This window comes from Spermophilus citellus (genome assembly GCF_964194105.1).
Source record: "Spermophilus citellus genome assembly, chromosome: 4".
Classification (NCBI taxonomy): domain Eukaryota; kingdom Metazoa; phylum Chordata; class Mammalia; order Rodentia; family Sciuridae; genus Spermophilus; species Spermophilus citellus.
In genome coordinates, this window is record NC_138185.1 from 23,508,638 (window position 1) to 23,522,505 (window position 13,868).

The following is a 13,868-nucleotide window of genomic DNA, read 5'->3' on the forward strand; positions in this document are numbered from 1 at the left end:
TTGCTTTTTAGTTCCACATCTTCTATTGCCTGAAAAATCACTAATATTATTATTTTTTTTTCTTTATGATAAAGAATCCAGCAAGCTAAAGGTACAGAAGGTGGAACCCTGGAACAGTGTGCGTGTGACATTCAACATCCCCCGGGAAGCAGCGGAGCGACTACGGATCCTGGCACAGAGCAACAACCAGCAGCTTCGGGATCTGGGGATTCTCTCCGTTCAGATTGAAGGTCTCTTACTTTGTCATGTGCCCATCTGGACCAAAACATAACAACAGTAGAATATAGCATGATTTCTAGTACTGCTTTGTCTGTTCCCCTGCTCTTATGTTTCAGAATGCCAAGTAGCATCTCATGGCAGCACCTTAGTATAAAGAGACACCAAGGTTATTTCTTGGACCCAATGTTCTTCAGCATCTGTGGTCTCAGACTTCCATTTGTTTAATTTTGGCCATCAGTCTCAGACTTTGGGTTTTTTGTTTTTGTTTTGGGGTCTTTGTTTGTTTTTCGGTATTGAAGATTGAACCCAGGGGCACTTTACCATTGCGCTACATCCCCAACCCTATTTTAAATTTTGTATTTTGACATAGGGTTTCACTAAGTTGCTTAGGATCTTGCTAAATTGGTGAGGCTGGCTTTGAACTTGCAATCCTCTTGCTTTAGCCTCCCTATCACTGGTATTACAGGCAATTACTACCATGTCTGGCATTCAGCTTTTGGTATTACTGGTACCCTAACTAGGAACTCATTTGTCTTTTAAAGAATATCTATTTTTATTTGCTTCCTTCTGCCAAAACTTTAATGCTTTCTTTATTCATCTAACAGATTAGGAGGTCCTAAACAGTCCTTTTGTAGCAATGTCCATTTTTCAGATAGTTTTACTGGAATGACCCTTTTCAAAATAAAAATATGCTCAACACAAACACCTGCTTATTCACCCAGCTTAAAACCCTACTATTGCTTGCTGTTGTTCAAAGAATGAAGACCAAACTCTTTTTTTTTTTTTTTAATTAGCTACACATGACATTACAATGATCTTGACAATTCATACATTTGAATCAAATGGGGTATAATTTCTCATTTTTCTGATTGTACAGATTGCAGAATCACACTGGTCATAGAGTCACCTATATACATACAGCAATCATAATGTTTATTTTATTCTGCTGCCCTTCCTATCCCCCCTTCCCTCCCCTCCCTTTTCTCTATCCAATCTAATGTGACACTTTTTTTTCTTTTTCTCCTCACAACATCATACATGTATTCTGTATAACGATGCGGGTCTCCTTCCATCTTCCGTGCAATTCCCCTTCTCCTTCCTTTTCCCTCCCATCTCTCTTCCCTATTTAGTGGTAATTTTCTCATGCTCTTCCTCCCTATCCCATTTTGAGTCACCCCCCTTATATCAGAGAAGACATTCGGCATTTGTTTTTTAGGGATTGGCTAACTTCACTTAGCAGAATCTGCTCTAATGCCATTCATTTCCCTGCAAATGCTATGATCTTGTTATTTTTTAGTGCTGAGTAATATTCCATTGTGTATAAATGCCACATTTTTTAATCCATTCATCTATTGAAGGGCATCTAGGTTGGTTCCACAGTCTAGCTATTGTGAATTGTGCTGCTATAAACATTGATGTGGCTGTGTCCCTGTAGTATGCTCTTTTTAGGTCTTTTGGGTATAGTCCGAGAAGGGGAATAGCTGGGTCAAATGATGGTTCCATTCCCAGCTTTCCAAGGAATCTCCATACTGCTTTCCAAAAATTGGCTGCACCAATTTGCAGTCCCACCAGCAATGTATGAGTGTACCTTTTTCCCCGCATCCTCACCAGCACTTATTGTTGTTTGACTTCATAATGGCTGCCATTCTTATTGGAGTGAGATGGTATCTTAGAGTAATTTTAATTTGCATTTCTCTGATTGTTAGAGATGGTGAGCATTTTTTCATGTATTTGTTGATTGATTGTATATCCTCTTCTGAGAAATGTCTGTTCAGGTCCTTGGCCCATTTGTTGATTGGGTTATTTGTTTGTTTGTTTGTTTGTTTAAATTTTTGAGTTCTTTGTATATTCTAGAGATTAGAGCTCTATCTGATGTTTGAGGGGTAAACATTTGTTCCCAGGATGTAGACTCCCTATTCACCTCACATATTATTTCTCTTTTTTTTTTTTAAGAGAGAGGGAGGGGGGAGAGAGAGAGAGAGAATTTTTTTTAATATTTATTTTTCAGTTTTTGGCGGACGCAACATCTTTGTTTGTATGTGGTGCTGAGGATCGAACCCGGGCCGCACTCTCGCCAGGCGAGCGCACTACCGCTTGAGCCACATCCCCAGCCCCCATATTATTTCTCTTGCTGAGAAAAAACTTTTTAGTTTGAATTCATCCCATTTGTTGATTCTTGGTTTTAACTCTTGTGCTATAGGTGTCTTATTAAGGAATTTGGGGCCTGCCCCCACGTGATGAAGATTAGGGCCAACTTTATCTTCTATTAGACACAGAGTCTCTGATTTGATTCCTAGCTCCTTGATCCATTTTCAGTTGACGTTTGTGCATGGTGAGAGAAAGAGATTCAATTTCATTTTTTTGCGTATGGATTTCCAGTTCTCCCAGCACCATTTGTTGAAGATGCTATCCTTTCTCCATTGCATGCTTTTAGCACCTTTGTCTAATATAAGGTAGTTTTAATTTTGTGGATTTGTCTCTGTGTCCTCTATTCTGTACCATTGGGAAAACCAAATTCTTTACCCTGATCTCAAACCTTACATGGTCTGACCTCTACCTTTCTCCTCTAGTTTTATCTTGGTTAACACTTTCTTGTTCTGTTTCTTTTTTAAAATTTTTTGGTACTAGGGATTGAACCCAGGGGCACTTACCCACTCAGTCATGTCCCCAGCCTTTTTTTATATTTTATTTAGAGACAGGATATCCCTGAGTTGCTTAGGGCCTCGCTAATTTGCTGAGTCTGGCTTTGAACTCAAAATCCTCCTGCCTCAGCCTCCCAAGCTGCTAGGATTACAGGTGTGCTCAAAGGAGCTTATGATCTTAGTAAGGGAGACAAAACTGTGATAAATATATGTTGAGAGCACACAGGTTTCTTTTCTTTTGGGAGCCAAATAAGCTTAGAACCCTTTCTTCTCTTCCTGTGTAGATGCAAACAAGATGGCAACCGGTGATTCCAGTCTTTTCTTTCACTTGTGGGCCAAGCCCCACTGACCCTGTGGTTCACTTAGAACCTAAATGCTCATTGAAATCTCAGCAGCTAAAAACATCGTCAGTAGGAGAAAGACATATTTTGTACAGTCTAGGATGCTGTGCTCCTAGAGGGATAATACCAACCAAGATTATTTAGAGATGGTTATTTGTAAATTGAGAGATGAGATCACTTTCATTATATGATAAATGAGGAAATAGTGGATTAATCAATAACCATTTTATTATGAAAGATGATTTTGAATTATCTGAAAGGATCCAGAAAAATAAAATCAATTCACAATAGTCTTTAGGATAAAGTGTTGAATAAAGTAAATGTCAAATAATGATTGGATAAAATGACAGTATTTAGGCTATTTATACTTTAAGGAACATATAAGTGATTTTAAGGAACATATAAGTGGGGCTGGAGATGTGGCTCAAGCGGTAGCGCGCTCTCCTGGCATGCGTGTGGCCCGGGTTCGATCCTCAGCACCACATACCAACAAAGATGTTGTGTCCACCGAGAACTAAAAAATAAATATTAAAAATTCTCTCTCTCTCTCACTCTCTCTTCTCTCTCACTCTCTCTTTAAAAAAAAAAAAGGAACATATAAGTGATTTTTAGAAAACTTTCATGGAGAGCTGGGGCTCAGCGATAACGCACTTGCTTATTAGCATGTGTGAGGCACTAGGTTCAATTCTCAGCATCGAATATAAATAAATAAAATAAAGGTCTATCAACAACTTAAAAAATAATTTAAAAAAGAAAGAAAAGAAAACCTTCATGGTGGTGCATACCTGTTATCCTAGCAACTTGGTAGGCTGAGGCAAGAGAATCACAAGTTTGAGGCCAGCCTCAGCAGCTTAGTGAAACCTTGCCTCAAAATAAAAAAATAAAAAGGACTGTGATATAGCTCAGTGGTAAAGTGCCCCTGGGTTCAATTCCTACTACTGAGAAAAATAATGAAACAAAACCCCCCAAATCCTAAAGCCCATTACCTATGTATCTTGAAACGCCTGTTTTTTTTTTCTTTTTCCTTTTTTTTTTAATATTTTGGGTTTTTAGCTGTAGTTGGATATAATACCTTTATTTTTTATTTTTATGTGGTGCTGAGGATTGAACCCAGAGCCCTGCACGTGCCAGGCGAGCGATCTACCGCTGAGCCACAACCCCAGCCTCCAGTTTCTTTTCTTAATAAGATCTACTTCCTACAAAGATAAAATGCTAGTTCCCTTTTAATCTTTTAGCCATAAATTAAAGCATAAGTGCTAAAAAGGAATTAAAATAGATAATATATTTAAGAAATTATAAAATTTATAAATAATAACAATTATCATAATATAGAAAGAGTTTGGGTTTTTTTTTTTTTTTTTTTTTTTTGCTTTGTTTTTTGCTACTAGGGATTGAACCCAGGGGCACTATACCACTGAGCTAAGTTCCTAGCCCCACTGCCCCACCCCACCCTCCTTTTTTTAAAATTTGAGACAAGGTCTCATTATTGCTGAGGCTGGTCTTGCAGTCCTCCTGCCTAAGCCTCCCAAGTTGCTGGTTTCACAAATATGCACTACCACGTGCAACTAGAGTTCTTAACTTTTAGGCTGTCCATGTGGTCTCTTTTTCTCTTTCTATACTCCTAGGAATTGAGACAGGTATGAAGGTTGTGACAGAAGCAGTTGCTTTTATGAACCTGGTAATGGGGTGATAACTTTGTGAGTTTTAAGGGGAAGTGTTGATACTTTCTTAGTGTCTGCTGCAAGGATGGAGAGAGAAGTTGTTTCTTTGACATTCCATTCTCCATTGAAGAATATTCCTTCTTCCCTTCCTTTTTTGAGAATTGGCCAGGGTGTTGAGGAGATATGTTTTTTTCTGAGGACATTTTGTGACTCTTCCTGTAAATTCATGGTGATCTAAAGCAAGATTCTGCAGATTTTTTCTGTAAAGATCCAGGAGTAAATATTTTTGATTTTGCAGGCCATAAGCTTTCTGTCACGAGTATTCAACTCTGCCATTGTTGAGCAAGCACAGCCATAGGTAATGGGTAAATGAATGAACCTGATTGTGTTTCAGTAACACTTCATTTAAATAAACAGGAAGTTTTGGGGAGTCAGTAGTTGTTTCTACGTCTGTTTCTTTTACATCAGTTATTTATGTGCAGTTAACAAATGGGGGGATGATAGCAGTATAATGTAGAAATTGTGTTTATTCATATGTGACTTAAGAAAATTAAGAATGAGAATTTATGTTCAGATACCTTCTCCAGACATGCATCTCCAGCCTTGCATGGTTTTTAGTTTGTGACAGGTTATACTTCCTTTTATGACGACCTTAATGGTAGTCTCAGTGGCTCAGAGAATCACTGTATCTATATTATCTAGCACCTCTTATCAGGCATTTCCATTCCATTTTTTGAGGATTTTGCTCTCTCCAATTATTGTTTAATAAAAGCACTTTGGTTACAAAACATTATTATAGGTTTTGAGTTTGCCCCAACTCTGTTTTTCACATAAAACCTGTTATTGTCAACATGAAATTTTATAAAATTCCAGAAATGCATTTTTCAAATGGAAAGGTATCTATGCATCTTGCCAGGTTGTGATAAGCTGATTACTCAACATGATAATAGCTAATGAGCATCTAGCAGGTACCCAGCACTGTTCTATGTATAAAGGATATCATTAAAGTGAGTATATAATTCATCTAAATTAGGATACTTTTTTGTTTTGTTTTGTTTTTGTTTTTTATACTAGAGGTTTAACCCAAGATTGCTGTACCACTGAGCTATATCCCAAACCCTGTTTATTTTTTATTTTGAGCCAGGGTCTTGCTGAGTTGCTATGGCTCACCTCAAACTTGCAATTCTCCTGCCTCAGCCTCCCAAGTTGCTGGAATTACAGGCATGTACCACCATACTGGCTAAATTAGGCCACTTTTGAGAGTGAAAGTGGATGATGGAATTATACTGAAACAACAGATTTAAAGAACTAGAGCAGACATTACTGTTGTATAGTAGCAGGGAAGTTGACTAGAAAGCAAATAAATAAATTAGTAATTTCATGGGATATCTGAAGAAATAACAAAATGTTCTGATATGGATGATCTAACCTTTAGTAAGATGAGTAGAGGAGGCCTTTTTGGACCTGTGACACTTAAGATCACATGAAAATTGAAAAACTGGCTATATGAAGAATTCAGAGAATTCTCAATAAAATCTCAGCAAATCAAATACAAAAACCTATCAAAAAGATAGTGCACTATGATCAAGTGGGATTTATCCCAGGGCTGCAAGGTTGGTTCAACATATGGAAATCAACATCAATAGACTTAAAGATAAGAATGATCATCACAATAGATGTAGATAAAGCATTTGACAAAAATACAGCACACTTTCATGTTCAAAACACTAGAAAAACTAGGGATAACAGGAACATATCTCAACATTATAAAGCTATATGCTAAGCCCCAGGCCAATATCATTCTAAATGGAGAAAAATTGAAAGCATTCCCTCTAAAAACTAGAACAAGACAGGGATGCCCTCTTTGACTACTTCTATTTAACATAGTTCTTGAAACACTGGCCAAAGCAATCAGACAAAAGAAATTAAAGGGATGTGGATAGGAAAGGAAGAACTCAAATACAGCACTATTTGCTGACAATATGATTCTATACCTAGAAGACCCAAAAATTCCACCAGAAAACTTCTAGAACTAGTAAATGAATTCAGCAAAGTCGCAGGATATAAAATCAACACCCAAAAATCAAAGGCATTTCTGTATATTGGTGACAAATCCTCTGAGAAGGAAACGAGGAAAACTACCCCATTTACAATAGTCTTAAAAAAATAAAATACTTGGGAATCAACAAAAGAGGTAAAAGACCTCTACAACAAAAACTACAAACCGCTAAAGAAAGAAATCAAAAGAAGACATTAGAAGATGCAAAGATTACCTTGCTCTTAGATAGGCAGAATTAATATTGTCAAAATGACCATACTACCAAAAGCACTATGTGAGTTAATGCAGTTCTAACCAAAATCCCAATGGCATTCCTCATAGAAATAGAAAAGGCAGTCATGAAATTCATCTGGAAAAATAAGAGACCCAGAATAGCTAAAGCAATCTTTAGCAAGAAGAGAAAAGCAGGTAGCATCACTATACCAGACCTTAAACTGTACTACAGAGCAATAGTAACAAAAACAGCATGGTATTGGCACCAGAATAGATTTGTAGATCAGTGGTACAGAATAGAGGACCCAGAGACAAACCCACATAATTACACTTATCTTATATTAGACAAGGTGCCAAAAACATACATTGGAGAAAAGATAGCCTCTTCAACAAATGGTGCTGGGAAAACTGTAAATCCATATGCAACAAAATGAAATTAATCCCCTGTCTCTCACCATGCACAAACTCAGCTCCAAGTACATCAAGGACCTAGGAATTAAACCAGAGACACTGCAACTAATGGAAGAAAAAGTAGGTCCAAATCTCCATCATGTTGGATTAGGCCCCGACTTCCTTAATAAGACTCCTATAGCACAAGAATTAAAATCAAGAAACAATAAATGGGATGGATTCAAACTAAAAAAGCTTCTTATCAGCAAAAGAAACAATCAGTGGGGTGAATAGAGACCTACATTTTGGGAGCAAAGTTTTACCACACATCAGATAGAGGACTAATCTCTAGGATATATAAAGGACTCAAAATCTTAACATCAAAAAAACTAATAATCAATAAGTGGGCCGAGGAACTGAACAGACACATTCCAGAAGATGATATACAATCAGTCAACAAATATATGAAAAAATGTTCAACATCTCTAGGAATTAAGAGAATTGCAAATCAAAACTACTCTTAAGATTTCGTCTCAAGTCAGAATGGCAGCTATTATGAGTATAAACAACAAGTGTTGGTGAGGATGTGGAGAAAAAGGCACACTCATACATTGTGGGGGGATTGTAAATTGGTGCAGCCAATATGGAAAGCTGTGTGGAAATTCCTGGAAAGCTGGGAATGGAACCACCATTTGACCCAGCTATCCCACTCCTTGGTCTATACCCAAAGGACTTAAAAACAGCTACAGGGACACAGCCACATCAATGTTTATAGCAGCACAATTCACAATAGCTAAACTATGGAAGCAACCTAGATGCCCTTCAGTAGATGATAATGGATAAAGAAAATGTCATATATATACACAATGGAATATTATTCAGCATTTAAAGAGAATAAAATCGTGGCATTTGCAGATAAATGGATGGCGTTGGAGAAGGTAATGCTAAGTGAAGTTAGCCAATCCCAAAAAACCAAATGCCAAATGTTTTCTCTGATATAATGATGTTGATTCATGATGGGGTTGGCGGGGAGCATTGGAGATTAGACAAACATTAGATAGAGCAAAGGGGTGAGAGGGGAAGGGAAGGGGCATGGATGTAGGAAAGACTGGAATGAGATGCACATCATTACCCTAAGTACACATATGAAGACATGAATGGTGTAACTCTACTTTGTGTACAACCAGAGATATGAAAAATTGCTCTCTATATGTGTAATATGAATTATAATGCATTCTGCTGTCATATATAACAAAATTAGAATAAATTAAAAAATAAAAAAGTTCAGAGAACTGTTTTGGGCAGAGGAAACAATATTTGTGTACAAGGGCCCTTGATGTGAGAAACAGATTTGTGTGCCTTTAAAAAGCTAAAAATTGACCGGGTCTGAATCCTTATTACTGAAGGAGAAAATAGTGTACACTGAGGTTAGAGAAGCAGAGGAGGGCTGAATTTGGCTGTGTAACATGTGGCACAAGCCATCTGTGGCTGTTGAGCACTGAAAATGTGGCTTGTCCAAACTGACATGGGCTATAAGTTCAAAATTCATATTTCTTTTGAAGACTTAATGCCCCTCAATGTAAAATATTTCAGTAATTTTTCTTCTTAGTTGTAGATAGACACAGTATCTTTATTTATTTTTTATGTGGTGCTGAGGATCAAACCCAAGGCCTTGTGTGTGAGGCAAGCCCTCTACCACTGAGGTACAACCACAGCCCTATTTCAGTAATTTTTATACTATTATATGTTGAAATAATAATATCTTGGATATATTAGATTAAATAAAATGCTATAGTTATTTTCATCTGCTGCTTCTTACTGTGGCTTCTAAAAATTTTTGAATTACTTGTATAGCTAGTATTTCTTTTGAACAGCATTAGGCTAGATAAGTTGAAGTTTTGTATCTTATTAAGATGTTTGGCTTTTATTTTTACAACAGTGGGAAATAGTAGAGCGGTTTTAAGTAAAGAAGTGACATGATCTTATCATTTTAAGAGCTCTCTGCTCAGACTATCTTAGCAAGTTTGATATAGTCCCTTCTCCTTGGTGAAAACCCTTAAGACCTGTATTTTCTTTCTCTTACTGTAGACAGTATAGGCAAGTCAGAGCATCTTGTAACCCCTAGTGGTAGGATGTTGTTTCTGATGACCAGCCAATCTCACTGATTAAAGTACACATGGAGGGGCTGTATCGTGGCTCAGCAGTAGAATGCTTGCCTAGCATGCGTGAGGCCCTTTGATCCTCAGCACTGTGTAACAATATAAAAATAAAGGTATTGTGTCCAACTACAATTTAAAAAAGTACACATGGAAAGGTAACTTACATCGGTGGGACAGCAGAAACTGTTGTGTCCTCATTAGCTTTCTGCCTTATTATCCAACTATAAACCAAGACCCCAGGGTATGGAAGGACTTGGGGAATGCAGACTTTCAACTCCTCAGCTACTGGCTAACTTATTTTAACTGTCTGTAGATGGTATTGTCTTCCAAGGTAATCATAGTCAAAATTGTGGATAAAGTGCAAGAAACATTCTGAAACTTGTTTCCAGACACCTTTTTAATCATTGGACCAAGTAAGATTTAAGTTGCCTCTAAGTTTAGGGTCTACTTAATTGGAACACTTCTAGTGTTTATCTATATAGGGGCTAGGGATGTAACTCATTGGTAGAACACATGCTTAGCATATACAAGGCCCTGGATTCAATCATCAGCACTGTCCCCCACCCCTATCCCCAAAAATGAAAATGCTGATTTTATCATTAGATGTTATGGAGATAGGTTAATACCAGGCTATCTACTCTTCATTGCATGAATTTCTCTGCTGGAAATCTTTTTATGTTTGCAATTATTGAAAGGAAATTGGTATTTTGCTCACAAGTATTACAGTGTCCCTACACCATCGTATTTTCTTTGACCATTAAACTTTCTCTTATTTCTACCTTCTGATTTTATTTTATTTTTTTTAAGAGAGAGAGAGAGAGAGGGAATTTTTTTAATATTTATACTTTAGTTATCGGCAGACACAACGTCTTTGTTTGTATGTGGTGCTGAGGATCTAACCCCGGCCGCACGCATGCCAGGCGAGCGTGCTACCGCTTGAGCCACATCCCCAGCCCCTACCTTCTGATTTTAAATTCCCAAAAGGAAATCTAGGATTTTGAGAGTTCATGAGAATATTTTCTGTTTTACGCGCACGCACGCGCATGCACACACACACACACACACACACACACACACACACACAGTGATCTGACTAAAAATAATTATTCAGAGTTCTAAGCTCTCTGTTGACACTATGCATCATTAATGATTGCCCATTTACCCTTTTTGCAAGTGAGAATTGGTTATGATCTCCTTGTGCTTGTAAGTAAACCTGCTTAAATAGGTTGAAGAAAGACCTATGTAGTATTGACACACCCTGTTTGTGGTGGTAAACATACCATAATTCTTCAAAAACACAGAAAACTAAAAGTTCTTGTGTACCTGTCTTTAAACAATACTTGCTTCTTATTATGATTTCCTTTTTATAACCTGACTGTCATTTTCAGGGGAAGGTGCTATCAACCTGGCTTTGGCTCAAAACCGAAGCCAAGATGTGAGAATGAATGGACCTATGGGAGCTGGAAATTCCGTTAGGATGGAACCAGGATTTCCCATGGCCGGTGGTCCAGGTGAGATCTCCCATTCAATCGAATCATGTTTTACTATTTTCCATTTTTTGCTAAGGTAAGATCATTTGAGTCCTGCAGATAGGCAGGGGCTCATGACACACCCACATCTCTGTTTGCTGCATTAGGAAAGGGAGACATGAATCATTCTTAGGAGGCTAGGGTCAGAGCATGAAACATTTGATCTTTGTAATCATTTGCTTAAAATCTGGTAAATACTGAGCTGTGTAGCAAACATTTATTGAGTTCCTGTTGTATGACGGGACCTATACTGGGTATTCAAAATAGAAATGAATAAAACATTTTCCACCCTTAGGATGTTTATAGTATAGTGGAGAATGTAGTTTTCCAACTTCCACTACCACTGAGGCTGAGAATCTGTAATCAGAGTTCTTGCGTGCTTATATAGAATATGTGTTTTTATGTATTTAGAATTTGAAAGTGTTATAAATTGTTTTGGTTCCTTTTCTAGTAAACCTAAAATTTTTTCTTCAGAGATTGAACCTAATATTCTATGGATCACAGAATATTGCAGTTGAGTTGGCTCTTTCCTGGTTTGGTGGCGCACACCGGTAGTCCAAGTGACTTGGGAGGATGAGACTGGAAGATCACAAGTTTGAAGCCAGCCTAAGCAACTTAGTGAGACTCTCTCAAACTAAAAAATACAAAGGGCTGAAGATGTGGTTCAGTGGTAAAGTGTCCCTGGGTTAAATCCCCAATACCAAAAAAAGAAGAAGAAGAAGAGGAAGAAGAATTGAGTTGGCTTTGACATTTAAAGCTTAGGAAGCTATGGAACAAATAAGACAGGAAGTGATTTTCCCAAGGTCAAGTAGCAGTGGGCTATTATTACAGATGTCCTAACTCCCAGTGCAGTGCTTTTTTCACCTGAAGGATCCTTATTCAGCTGCTGAGGTTAAAGCAGAATGAGAGTGTGAAATTGTATCCAACTATTTTGTTCTCTGCCTACCATAGTAACCTTGAAGAAGTGCAGCAGGATAGAAGAGCTCAATTTATAAGTTGCTGTTCTGAATTGTAGTGGAGGACTTGCAACTAGGTTTTTATCTGGACACCGCATTTACTGATTATCTTAAGCTACTTAACTGCATTTTCCTGAGTAATAGTTTCCTTACCTTTAAAATAAGATGATGATGATGATATCTCCTATCCTCTGAACTCATCCTTGAAAGTAGATGAGATCTTCCACACAGCAAACATACCCTGAGTTCCTCTTTTATGTATATGTGAATACCTCTGCTGTGAGGCTGATGTGGATACCATCTAGTAGATGGAATACCCAGCCTGGTGCTTTATATATTGAAGTTCCTCACAGAAGACCAAGCATTTGGTACTAAGGCAGTTTAATGAGAAATTATAGGTGACACTGTTGCCACTACTAGAAGAACCAGGGACTGAAGCAGAATTGGAAAAGCCTAGCTAAGTTATATGTAGATAGTGAAAGAATGAATAGACCTGGCATAACAGTCAGGAAATATGGGTTCTAGTCTCAACTCCTGGCCAAAGGAATTAATATTTTCTGGCTTTAGTTGCCTGTAAACATCTTTGATCATGTCCTGGAAACAATGCTAGAGATCCCCTCCAGGCTTACAGTGTTAAGACTCTAATAAACTGATGTCACCACACTAATTGCAAACTCTTTTCAGCTACTATCTGGCAAATAGTAAGCATATTTATTAATCATCTTTAGGAAATAAGTACAAATTATAGTCCTATAGTTCATTACCAACATAGGAAATTTAGAAGCTTTAGATTGAAATGAAGGATGCTAACTGTGTTAATATAAAGTTCCGGGAATAATCAGTAACGATCTGCAGTCATAGTAACTTTTTAACCTCTACTTGTCTTTCTTTAATGCCAAGCATAGCTTAGGATTCCTTTTCTTACTTGTTTAGTGAGACTTAAAGGTGCAAACAAAATTTAATATTAGGTTAAACTAAACAAAATTTTCTAAGGGAAGAGATTTTTAAATTCCCTCTAAAATAATAATAAGTGACTTTGTAACTGTATCTGGAATATCACAATACTATTATATTCTTGGTACTTTCTTCTTAGCATTGGGAATAGAGTTAGCTGATAAACGAAAGCAATTTGCAACTAAAACTAAATCCTGGACCTATTTTTTTTCATGGCCTTATAGCATTCTCAAATTTGTAAGGATATTATAGTAATCATTTCATCAAGGGTTTTTACCTTAATACATTGTTTTGGGCCAATAAATCTTTGCTGTGGATAACTGCCCACACATTGTGGGATGTTTAATAACCTCCTTAGCCTTTACCCACCAGGTGTGATAGCTTCACTATCCCTTCCTGCAGTTGTGCCAACTAAAAATGTCTCTAACATTGCTAAATGTTCCCTGGGGAAAAAAATTGCCTGTAGGTGAGAACCATGGATCTAGTGCAGATTTCCATTAAGTACTAAAACTGCACGTTGTCATTATTGAGCATGTAGTCAGCAGGTACTTTAAGATAACTGTGAACTAAAAAAACCTTTTTCTCACTTTGTGAAAACTTGCTTAGTAATTATCATCTTTGAAAAATAGGATGGGATTCATCAGAAACAAATCCAGTATTAACAGATAATAGGTGGTTAGCCAGCTCCCTCTCCAGTTACAAAACACTGAAAGACAATGGATGAAACACTACTTTTAATGCATAA

General features: G+C 37.3%; 1 protein-coding gene across 7 annotated transcripts in view; it reads left to right on the forward strand.

Annotated features, from left to right (window-relative positions):
- NCOA6 (nuclear receptor coactivator 6) overlaps positions 1-13,868 on the forward strand; it is a 97,200-nt gene that overhangs the window by 36,497 nt on the left and 46,835 nt on the right. For all 7 annotated transcript variants that reach the window (XM_081292437.1, XM_081292438.1, XM_081292439.1 and 4 more), the window contains 2 exons: positions 75-230; positions 11,073-11,195. In XM_081292437.1, coding sequence (XP_081148563.1) covers positions 75-230; positions 11,073-11,195 — 279 coding nt within the window. The remainder of the gene's footprint in view (positions 1-74; positions 231-11,072; positions 11,196-13,868) is intronic.